Source organism: Carcharhinus amblyrhynchos, chromosome 9 (genome assembly GCF_965287045.1).
Source record: "Carcharhinus amblyrhynchos chromosome 9, sCarAmb.v2.hapA, whole genome shotgun sequence".
Classification (NCBI taxonomy): Eukaryota; Metazoa; Chordata; class Chondrichthyes; order Carcharhiniformes; family Carcharhinidae; genus Carcharhinus; species Carcharhinus amblyrhynchos.
This window is the reverse complement of record NC_137332.1, coordinates 94073371-94086063: the sequence shown is the minus strand read 5'-3', so window position 1 is coordinate 94086063 and position 12693 is coordinate 94073371. Positions and strand designations below refer to the sequence as shown.

Sequence of the window (12693 nt, the reverse complement as noted above, 5' to 3'; positions counted from 1 at the left end):
GGTGGTCAGGAAGGCGAATGGGATGCTGGCCTTTATAGTGAGGGGGATAGAATATAAAAGTAGGGAGGTCTTGCTGCAACTGTACAGGCTACTGGTGAGGCCGCAACTGGAGTACTCTGTGCAGTTTTGGTCACTGCACTTGCGAAAGGATATATTGGCCTTGGAGGGAGTACAGAGAAGGTTCACTAGGCTGATACCGGAGATGAGGGGGTTAGCCTATGAAGAGAGATTGAATAGACTGAGTCTGTACTCGTTGGAGTTTAGAAGGCTGAGGGGGAGTCTTATAGAGACATACAAGATAATGAAGGGGCTAGATAGGGTAGAGGTAGAGAGATTCTTCCCGCTTAGAAAGGATAGCAGAACTAGAGGGCACAGCCTCAAAATAAGGGGGGGGAGGGTGCAGTTTAGATCAGAGTTGAGGAGGAACTTCTTCACTCAAAGGGTGGTGGGTCACTGGAATTCTCTGCCCATTGAAGTGGTGGAGAATATATTTAAGTCACGGGTGTATAGGTTTCTGATAGACAAGGGGATTAAGGGTTATGGGGAGAAAGTGGGAAAGTGGAACTGAACCACTTCAGATTAGCCATGACCTTGTTGAATGGCGGGGCAGGCTCGAGGGGCTAGATGGCCTACTCCTGCTCCTATTTCTTATGTTCTTATGTTCTTACGTACTGGAATTCTTTGAGTAACTAGTAGGGTTGATGAAGAGAAGCCAGTGGATGTGGTTTATTTGGACTTTCAGAAGGTGTTTGACAAAGTCTCACATAGAAGATTAGCATGTAAAATTAAAGTACACGGGATTCGGGGTAGTGAGATGGACAGAAGTGGTTGGCAGACAGGAAACAGAGTAGGTTATATGAGAGAACTAAGTGTAATATCTCAATTTGGAGATGCGACAAAGTTGGGTGAGAGGGTGAGCAGCGAGGAGGATGTAGAGATGCTTCAGTATGATCTGGATAAGTTGGGTGAGTGGGAAAATGAATGGCAGATGCAGTATAATTTGGATAAAGGTGACGTTATCCACTTTGGTAGCAAAAACAGATGACAGATTATTATCAGAATGTCTATAAATTAAGAGAGGAGATGTGCGTGTCCTTGTACACAAGTCACTGAAGGTGAGCATGCAGATTTGATTTGATTTATTATTGTCACGTATTAGTATACTGTGAAAAGTATTTTTTTCTTGCGTGCTATACAGACAAAGCGTAATGTTCATAGAGTATATAGGGGAGAAGGAAAGGAGAGGATGCAGAATGTTGTGTTGCAGTTGTAGCTAGGGTGTACAGAAAGATCAGTATAGTATATGGTAGATCCTTTGAAAAGTCTGGTAGCAGGGAAGAAGCTATTCTTGAGTTGGTTGACCTCAGATTTTTGTATTTTTTCCAACAAAAGAAGGTGGAAGAGAGTATGTCTGGGGTGCATGGGGTCCTTGATTATGCTGGCTACTTTTCCAAGGCAGCGGGAAGTGTAGACAGAATCAATGAATGGGAGACTGGGTTGTGTGATGGACTGGGCTTCATTCACAATCCTTTGTAGTTTCTTACAGTTTTGGTCAGAACCGGCGCAATACCTAGCTATGGTACATCCATAGAAAGAATGCTTTCTAAGGTGCAGCTGTAAAAGTTGGTGAGAGTCATAGCGGACATGCCAAACTTCCTGAGCCTCCTGAGAAATTAGAGGTGTCGATAGGCTTTACTATAGCATCAGTTTGGAGGGATCAGAACAGGTTGTTGGTGATCTGGACACTTTGAAACTTCAGCCCTCGAGCATTTCCACTTTATCCTTGTTGATATAGACAGGGCATGTCCTCCAGTATACTTCTTGAAGTCGATTTCCTTGTCTTACAATCTCCTTCGTTTTGTTGACATCGAGGGAGAGATTATTGTCATTGCACCAATTCACCGAATTCTCTATCTCTTTCCTGTACTCTGTTTGAGATCCAGCCCACTGGAGTGGTGTCGTCAGCAAATTTGAAAATGGAGTTGAAGGGGAATTTGGCCACACAGTCACAAGTGTATAAGGATGTAGTAAGGGGCTGAGGACACAGCCTTGTGGGGCACTGGTACAGGAGGCAGTGAAAAAGGGAAATGGTATGCTGGCCTTCATAGTGAAAGGATTTGAGTTCAGCATCAGGGATGTCTTGCTGCGATCATACAGGGATTTGGTGAGGCCACACATGGAATATTGTGTGCAGTTTTGGTCTCATTATCTGAGGAAGGATAGTCTTCTGATGGAGGGAGTGCAGAGAATGATTGCTGGACTGATTCCTGGGATGACAAAGGGACTGTCAGGAGTCACTTATGATTATATTCACTGGAGTTTAGAAAAATGATTGGTGGGGGAAACTTCACCTATAAAATTCTAACAGGTCTAGACAAGCTAGATGCAGGAAGGATGTTCCTGGTGGTTGGTGGTGGGGGAGTTGGGGGGTGGCGGGGGAGTGGGGGCAGGGCAGGGGTGCAGCGGCAAGGCGGGGGTGCAGAGGCAGGGAGTCACAGATTTATCATTGCCCCGCTATCAATCTTGTGGGATTTACTATTGACCAGAAACTGAACTGGACTATCCATGTAAATGCTGTAGCTACAAAGCAGGTCAGACTTGGGAATTTTACAGAGAGTAACTGCCCTCTTTTTCTCAAAATACATCATCTAAGGAGGCAATTCTAGCATTTTGACACAGTGACAGTAAAGGAACAGTGCTATATTTACAAGTCAGGATGGTGAGTAACCCTTCAAGGTCTATCCACCATTGACAAGGCACAAGACAGGAGTGTGAAGGAATATTTCCCACTTGCCTGGATGAATGTAGCTCCAACAACACTTAAGAAGCTCAACACCATCCAATTGACATCCTATCCACCACCTCAAACATTCACTTCCTTCACTACCAAAGCACAATGGCAGCAGTATGTATCATCTACCAGATATGCCACAGCAACTCACCAAGGTTGCTTTGATAGCACCTTCAAAATGTGCAACCTCTACGATCAACATGAGCAGCAGACATAGGAATGAACATCACCACCTGGAAGTTCCCTTCAAACCCGATACCATCCTGACTTGGAAATATATCATCATTTTATCTGTTGTTGGGTTAAAATCTTGGAACTCCTAACAGCACTGTGGGTGTACCTCAGGAACTGTAGTGGTTAGGAGGGCAGCTCACCACTACCTTGAGGGCAATTAGGAATGGCATCAGATGCCAGCCTGACCAGCGATGCTGATGCACTATGAAAGATTTTTTTTAAATGATGACTTTAAATAGTGGTTTGATAGCAACTATTTTCAATTGCCGAAAAGCTGATAGCCTGAGGGAACATTTGATTGACAAAATCACAAGGGAAGAATTTTTATACAAGAATTGGTTAGAACTTGGAATACAGTGTTAAGATTGTGGGGGATTTGGGTTCAATAGTAATCTTCACAGAATTGGAGAAATACTTTAAGGAGAAAAAAATCTGCAAAAGAAGTAGGTATGTAAAGGGAAAGGAAGGGGCTGCAAAAGGACTTGGACAGGATAGGAGTGTGGGCAAAGAAGTGGCAGATAGAATACAATATGGAAAAGTGTGAGGTTATGCACTTTGGAAAGAAGAATGGAGGTATAGACTATTTTCTAAATGGGAAAATGCTTAGGAAATCAAACACAAAGGGACTTGGGAGTCCTTGTTCAAGATTCTCTTAAGGTTAATGTGCAGGTTCAGTCGGCAGTTAGAAAGGCAAATACAATGTTAGCATTCATGTCGAGAGGGCTAGAATACAAGAGCAGGTGTACATCTGAGGCTGTATCAGGCTCTGGTCAGACCCCATTTGGAGTATTGTGAGCAGTTTTGGGCCCAATATCAAAGGAAGGATGTGCTTGCCTTGGAAAAGGTCCAGAAGAGGTTCACAAGAATGATCCCTGGAATGAAGAGCTTGTCATATGAGGAATGGCTGAGTACTCTGTGTCTCTACTCATTGGAGTTTAGAAGGGTTTTGAAACCTACAGGGTACTGCGAGGCCTGGATAGAGTGGACACAGCGAGGATGTTTCTACTAATAGGAAAAATTAGAACCAGAGGGCAAAACCTCAGATTAAAACAGAGATGAGGAGGAATTTCTTCAGCCAGAGAGTGGTAAATCTGTGGAACTCTTTGCCACAGAAGGCTGTGGAGGCCAGGTCATTGAATGTCTTCAAGACAGAGATAGATAGATAGGTTCTTGATTAATAAGGGGATCAGTGGTCATGAGCAAAGGCAGTAGAATTGGGATGAGAAAAGAATCAGCCATAGTTGAATGGCAGAGCAGACTCGATGGGTCGAATGGCCTAATTCTGCTCCTATGTTTTATCATCTTGGGTAAGTGGAAGTAATAGGTTTTCAGTTTGAAAGAGTCAGCACAGACTCACTGGGCTGACTGGAATCCTGTATGGTATTATTCTATAGTTTTGACTATTGGTATCCATAGGAAAGCTGATAGAATGGACCTTGGTGACCTACTATATGTATGTGTACATGGCAGCCCCTTGCAGCAGTCTGGAATAAACTAAAGGATTACGGAGCCTTTATCACCCACTGTAAATGCAGAATCTCAGCAAGCAGCAGGTCTTGGAGCAGGAGGTGGACTATGTGTGGAGAAACACAACCGCTCCACACACTGATCCTCAAAAAAGCTTTAAGATGCCTTGGTCTACAGAGCCAGTGTGCTGGGTATGTCCTCCAGAAAGAAGCTTTCTCCTTCCTGTCTTCTAACAGCTGTTCCCTCTGGTTAACCAGCATCAGCTGCTACTCTTCATCCTCATTTGCTTGCTAAATCTAATGAACACAGAATAATGCTTGTGTTGACTTAACTGCTATTTCATGGCAAAGAAAATTAAAAACAAGCAATCTTTGAGCACAAATATCCATTTTGTTTCTTTGAAACATTGTATCTGGCAGTATGTGGGAGCAGTTCTGTTTATTGAATGGGTTCTACACAAGGAGGATTTCATTAATTACAATCAAATTGAGATCCTATGGATATTATTGGACTATGATTTGCATGTATTCCTGGGGTACCAGCCTGCTTTTGTGGGGCAGTCAGTCACATAAAGTGGGTGTTAAATAACAATGATAGAGAACTGATTTGGAACAGGGAAGTAAATAATTCCAACATATTGTAACCAGGCACACTGTATTTCTTTAGGAAAGTTTTGTCACTCCACTCCCCCCCCTTCCCCTCCCCTCCCCATGTATTTCATTGGGTTTTTAGAAACTGTCTCACATCTCTTTGGTCAGTTGTTGATTTAGCTGTAGGTTGTATGTTTACAAAGTATTTACAATTGCAACAACAAATTTATATAGCACCTTTTAATGTAATGAAGCTTCCCAGGAACATTAGAAAACAAAATCATTACACCAGTGACCAGCTTGTCCAAAGAGAGAGATTTTAAGCACTGTCATAAAAGAGGAAAGTGACTCAGAGTCGGAGCAATGTTGGGAGGGAATTCCAGATCTTTCTGCCTTGGCAACAGAAGGTGTGCACTCCGAGATGGACTAATTAAAATTGAAGATGCTCAAGAGGCCAGAATTAGAGAAGCACAAATATTTTGGAAGGATTGAAAGTAATTAGAGATGGGGGCGGGAGTGAGGCTACGCAGGAATTTGAAAACAAGGATCAGAATTTTTTAAATCGAAACAAACAAGGAGGCAAAGTAAGTCAGTAAGAACAGTAATGATTGGTGAATGGACTTAGTGTGGGTTAAATCTGGGGCAGCAGGTTTTGAACTACTTTAAGTTATAGAGGCAGCAGTGTAGCCAGGTTTGAAGGTTAGGGGGAGTAAGCACATAGAAAAGGACCGCCCCTTTATTACTATTCCACCAATCCCGTCTGCTCTGTCCAGGCCCCGCCCAGTGCTGACATCACCACAGACTGGCATCATCACCTCACATGCAAAACAACTATTCTTTTAAAAAACATTTACTTTTGACCAAAAAACCTTCTCTTTCTCAAAGCAGAAAAATAAAATAAACACCAAAAAATTAAATACATTTATAATTTGTATGGGTGCCCCTAAAAACCTACCCTGTTGATCAATCTTTTGGTCACCTGACTCTTTTTCTTTTTGGCTTGGTGTCAATTTCTTTTCTCTCAGTAAGTTTTAGTTGAAATATATAAAATGCAAATTCTTGGCACTGATCATCCTTTTCCTTTTCCAAAACATTGAAACTCTAAGTGAAATTAGGTGATGTGTCACATTGAGTGATCACAGATGATCAGGTGCTGTGATATATGTGATTGTTAAGCAGTCAAGTTATACTGAAGCAAGAAAAGGGGCAGACCGAATTTATCTGCCAACTTTATTGAGAACAAACCTCCCTCCACTGGTACATCAGGTGGACCTGCAGACTTAACAGCATTTTAATACATTTTTGTTCACAGTTGCTGACAGCTAACCAAATACCTTACCCTGACCTGCATAATGCTTGCTGTGAATGTTAAAACATGACCACTTCTGAATTCCGATGTTCATCCGTAGACCGAGCCGTCCCACTGACGGAGCAGGGCTGAGGAGCTGTGTCCGGATTGGCGGAGCTTGTGGACACACTGTGCTGTGATTGGTGAACTCAGCTGTCAGTCAGCACTAAGTGAGATCCTGTGTATCGGATTGGCAGAGTGGGGGGTGACGTATCGCCCTAGGATTGGCTTTTCAAGCCTTTAGTCAGGAGGTTGGATGTGGGCGGGAGTTAGTGAGTGAGGAGCTGTGCTCCAGATTGGTTTATCGAGCTGTCAGTCAGGGGATTGAATATATTTATCTCCTTCGCAGCCTCTGCAGGGGCCCCATGAGGAACGCCCCATTGAAAAGGCGCCACTTCTGAAACCCTCCCCCAGCTATGCCACTATACAGAGGGTAAAATGTGGGAGACCAGCCAAGAGTCTAGAGTAGTTGAGTCTAGAGGGAACAAAGGCAGGAATGAAGATTTTATCAGCAGATGAGCTGAGATAGGGGTGAAGTCAAGTGATGGAGATGGAGATAGGCATAATGATAGCACAGAAATGAGGTTGGAAGCTCATCGTGGGATCCAGTGTGACGCAGAGGGTTCTGGACAGACTGGTTTAGTCTAAGACTGTGGCCAGGAGAAGATGGAGTCTAGCTAGAGGACAAAGTTTGGAGTGGAGATCAGTTTTTAATGAACACAATACTCCAAGTCTGTCCTCACCAAGGCCTTATAGAGCTGCAGTAAGACACTCTTGCTCCTGTACTCAAGCCGTCTTGCAATGGAAGTCAACATACCATTTGTCTTCACAACTACTTGCTGAACCTGCATGCTTGCTTGCAGTGTCTAGAACGCAAGGACACCCAGATCCCTTTGTATATCAGCATTTTCCAATCTATCACTGATTTAAATAATAGTCTGAGATTCTGTTTCTCCATCTGAAAAGTATAAGTTCACATTAATCCATGTTATACTGCATCTGCCATGTATTTGTCCACTCACTCAATTTGTTAAAATCACTTTGAAGCATCTTTAGATTCTCCTTATCACTCACTTTCCCACCAAGCTTCAGCATCTCCTTCTGCAACCTCCAACATTGACAAATCAAGAGGAGAAATGAGTGGGAACAATACAGTCTGCAAGTTCCCTTCCAAGTCACATCCTGATTTGGGTATATATTGCCATTACTCATTATCACTGAAAAATATCCTGGAATTTCTTACCTAACAGTATTGTGGGAGAATTGTGGAATCACACAAAGGCAATTTGGGCTGTTGTTTTTGCACTGGTTCTCCAAAGGTGTAATACGCCCAGTGCTACCTGCCTCCACTGCACTCCCAGACAGTGTATTCCAGATGCTAACTACTTTGCTGGGTGAAGACATTTTTCCTCATGTCCCCACTGCTTTTTTCAATTACCTTAAATCTGTACCCTCTGGTTCTTTATCTTTCCACCGTTGGAAACAGTTTCTTTCTGTCGACCCTGTCCAGACCCTTCATGATTTTGAAAATCTCAAATCAAATCAACTTCAACCTCCTCTTCTCCAGGGAGAAGAGTTCCAAATTCTCCAATCTGTCTATGTAACTGAGTGCCTCTTCCCTGGAACCATTTTTGTGAATCTTTTCTGCTCTCTCTCTAATGCCTTCACGTCCTTCTAAAAGTGTGGTGTCCAGGATTGGACACAATACTCTATTTGGGTCTGAACCAGTATTTATACTGGTTTAACATCAGTTCTTTATTTTTGTATTTCATTCTCTTACTGATAAAGCCAGGATGCTGTGTACTTTATTCACCACGCTCTCAACCTACCCTGCCACCTTCAATGACTTATGAATTTACACTCTGAAGTCCCTCTTTCCTGCACCCCCTTTAGATTTGTTCCCTTTATGTTGTCTTTTCCTACCAAAACGAATTAATTCATACTTCTCAGTTTTGAATGTTGCTTGCCCATCCATTCCACCAACCTGTCTGTTCTTTTGCAGTTCTACAGTATTCTCACAGTTCATGATATTTCAGAATTCTTCCATGTTTTGTATCATCTGTCAATTTTGAAACATTTACAATTCTCCAGTCCTCTGGCACCACCCCGAGTTTAAGGAAGACTGGAAAATTATGACTGGTGCGAGGGGGATTGAATATAAAAGTAGGGAGGTCTTGCTGCAGCTGTATAGGGCATTGGTGAGGCCGCAGCTGGAGTACTGTGTGCAGTTTTGGGCGCCGCACCTGCGCAAGGATATTTTGGCCTTGGAGGGAGTGCAGAGGAGGTTTACTAGGCTGATACCGGAGTTGAGGGGATTGAGCTATGAGGAGAGGCTGAATAAACTAGGCTTGTACTCGTTAGAGTTTAGAAGAATGAGAGGAGATCTCATTGAGACGTATAAGATGATGAATGGGATGGATAGGATAGAGGTGGAGAGACTCTTCCCGCTCAAAAAAGACACTAGGACTAGGGGGCACAGCCTCAAGATAAGGGGGAGGCAGTTTAGAACAGAGTTGAGGAGGAACTTCTTCACTCAAAGGGTGGTGAATCTCTGGAATTCTCTGCCCGTTGAAGTGGTGGAGGCTGCCTCGCTAAATATTTTTAAGAAGCGGGTTGATGGGTTCTTGATAAGAGAGGGGATTAAGGGTTATGGGGAGAGGGCGGGAAAGTGGAACTGAGCCACGACAGATCAGCCATGATCTTATTGAATGGCGGGGCAGGCTCGAAGGGCTAGATGGCCTACTCCTGCTCCTATTTCTTATGTTCTTATGTTCTTATGTGCCTCTGCAATTTCCACCCTCGCTTCCCTCGGATGCATCTCACCCACTCCTGTTGTCTTACAAGTTTTAAGTATAGCCTACCTTATACCATCTCTTTATGAATTTTAAACCCTTCCAGTGCCTGAATTATCTCCACGTTAGCCATTACCTGTGCCATGTTTTCCTTGGTAAAGTCCGATGCAAAGTATTCATTTAACAACTCAGCAATGCCACCTGTCTCCATGCTTAAATCCCTATTATTTCAGTCGCTACTTGGTCTAACAGCTCCTTTGCAACTCTTTGTTTGTCTGCCTATTGAAGACCATTGGATGCATTTGTTTGTTAGCTGCCATACTCTCTCTTTCCTTCTGCTATTTGCTTTTCCAATTCCCCTCTGAACCTTCAATATTCAGCCTGGTTCTCTGTAGTATTCTCCAGCTGACAATGGTCATCAACACACTTTTTCCCCTTCATCTAAATCTCTGTCTATTTGTCATCCAGGTACCTCTGGATTACATTGTTCTGCCTTTCCTGTTTGTGGGAATATGCCTTGATTCTGCCTAATATACCTCTTCTGTAAAGGCAGCACCTTGTCCTGTTACTGTTTCTTCTGCCAACTTTTGATTCCAATTCACCTAAATCAGGTCCATTTTTACCCATTCCCCAATCAATTATCTGAATTGTTCCTTAGCCAACATGAACCTTACGATACGGTGATCACTGTTCCCTAAATGTTCTGCTGATACTTGATCTACTTGGAGCCCTCATTCTGAAAAATCAGGTCCAGCAATGCTTCCTTTCTTATTGGAATGGAATCATACTGCATTTGAAAATTCCCCTCAACACACACTAGGAAATCTTGGCCCTCTCTGCCTGTTACAGCATTATATCCCTGTCTGTGGTCAGATAATTAAAGACTCCCATTGCAAGCTTGAACCTCTGTAATTTCCTTGCAAATTTGTTCCTCTACATCTTTCTAGTTTGGTGGCCTATAGACTATACCAAGCAACAGAATTGCACATTTTTTGTTCCTTAGCTCAACCAGATAGATTCTGTGCTTGATCCCTCTAGATTGTCTCTTCTCTGTCCCCTTCCGTGCCCCTTCTCTTTCCCCATCACTGCAGTGTTTTCCCCATGCCTCCTTTTCCTATCATTCCTCAACAATTTGCATCTAGGGATATTTAATAGACAATTTTGCCCATACGAGCTGCAGAAATTCAAGGCGAAGCTGTAGTAGCAACCAACATCAAGCTAGGACAGACCTTGAGGTACCATCTTTCAGATGTAATGTTAAACCGAAGTTGCTGTTTTTTGTAAAGGGATCATTAAAGGCCACCTGGTCAACTGAAAGCATCGCTATTTCTCCCAGCATCTTTGTCTAGTTTATTTCTGCACCATTAATAGAGGTGAACTTGATTTTCATCTTGCTGGCTGTTTGCTGTGTACACAACAAATGGAAATCATTGTTTGTAAGGAATCTGAGGAGGTGCTGAGGATGAGATGAGAGGCTTTATAAATGTAAATGCTTTCTTTAGTTGTCTCTCCACTGCACGTTGAAGTGGTCTAATTTCTGACCTGATCTGACAGTCTTGTACTGATTAGGAGTTGATTGTATATTTTCCACACTACACAATCTACCTGTTATATTTTATTTATCCTGCTACATCACATTGGTTAATTGTACCCATGCTGTGTCCTTTCTCTGTTCACAGTTGCCCCTCAGATTGCCATGTACCCTGAAGTCTCTGTGAAATGGGGACAGCCCAACACGTTGATCTGCCTGGCTGATGGATTCTTCCCTCCACGTATCACCATGAAGTTTAGGAGGAACAATGAAGAACTGACGAATGGCATCAACATCACAGAGTATTATATAAAGAAGGATTATTCCTACCAGAGATTCACATACCTGCAATTCACCCCGAGTCCTGGAGACATGTATTCCTGTCATGTGGAACATGAGGGTCTGGAGGAGCCAGCGACTGTGTTTTGGGGTTAGTACGGATTTGATCATCCAGTAGCTGGTTTATAATATGATGCGATGTAAGAATCAAACTTCATGTCTCATTCTTGAAAGGCTTCATCTGATTTTTCACTTCAAAAGTGGATAGAATCCCATGTAATATATAATTTATTTAACTGGTTGTTGAGTGAGTGTAGTTAGGGGCATTGGATTGGGTTAACATTTAAAATCCAATCAATATCTCAACACCTGGAGGGAGCGAGCTATCTTAGATCTGGTGTTATGTAGTGAGGCAGGTAGAATTAGGGACCTTGTGGTGAAGGATCCTCTTGGGGAGAGTGATCATTGTATGGTGGAGTTTCTGATGCAGATGGAGGAGGAGAAAGTGGGTTCCTGGACCTGTGGCCTTTGTTTGAACAGAGGGGAGTACGATAGGATGAGAGAGGAATTGGCGAATGTAGACTGGGGGCGCAGATTGGGAGATAGGTCTGCTGAGGAACAGTGGAGGATCTTTAAGGAGATCTTTCTTGGTGCTCAGCAGAAATTTATTCCAATGGTAAAGAAGGATCGTAGGAGAGATAAACAGCCGTGGATAACGAAGGAGGTAAAGGAGAGTATTAAATTAAAAGCGGATGCGTTTAGAGTTGCTAAGAGTAGTGGGCAAGAAGAGGATTGGGAGAGGTTTAAATATCAACAAAGAATGGCGAAGAAGTTGATAAAGAAAGGAAGGATAAACTATGAATCTAGGCTAGCGCTAAATATAAAAAAGGATAGTAAGAGTTTTTATAAATATATAAAAAGGAGAAGGCTGGCTAGGGTGAATGTTGGACCCTTAGAGGATGAGAGGGGGGAATTTAGTGGTAGGGGATGGGGAAATGGCTGAGGCCTTGAATAACTTTTTTGTTTCGGTCTTCACAGAGGAGGACGCGAATAGTTTGCCGGGTGTTAGCGATGGAAAGATGGTAGGACTGGAGGGCCTGAATGACATTATTGTTACTAGAGAGGCAGTGCTCGACAGACTGGAGGGACTGATGGTGGACAAGTCCCCAGGACCGGATGCAATACATCCAAGGGTTCTGAAGGAAATGGCAGATGTGATAGTGGATGCCTTGGTGATTATTTTCCAAACGTCGCTGGATTCCGGGGAAGTGCCGGAAGATTGGAAAACGGCTAATGTTACGCCGCTGTTTAAAAAGAGTAGCAGGCAAAAGGCAGGGAATTATAGGCCGGTTAGTTTAATGTCTGTTGTAGGAAAAATGCTTGAATCCATAATCAAAGAGAAAATAGCGAGGCATCTTGAGAAGAATTGTTTGATAGAGCAGACGCAGCACAGTTTCGTTAAGGGGAAGTCGTGTCTGACGAATTTATTGGAGTTCTATGAGGATGTGTCTAGTGCGGTGGATAGAGGGGAACCGGTGGATGTGGTGTTTCTCGATTTTCAGAAGGCGCTTGAGAAGATGCCGTACAAAAGGTTGTTTCAGAAGGTTAGGGGGCATGGAGTTGGGGGTAGGGTGTTAGCGTGGATAGGGGATTGGCTGTCA

The 12693-nt window shown here is 43.2% G+C and overlaps 1 protein-coding gene across 1 annotated transcript in view; it reads left to right on the top strand.

Moving 5' to 3' along the window:
- LOC145348090 (H-2 class II histocompatibility antigen, A-U alpha chain-like) overlaps nucleotides 1-12693 on the top strand; it is a 76706-nt gene that overhangs the window by 23563 nt on the left and 40450 nt on the right. Inside the window, exon 3 of the mRNA XM_080196228.1 lies at nucleotides 10902-11183. Coding sequence (XP_080052354.1) covers nucleotides 10902-11183 — 282 coding nt within the window. The remainder of the gene's footprint in view (nucleotides 1-10901; nucleotides 11184-12693) is intronic.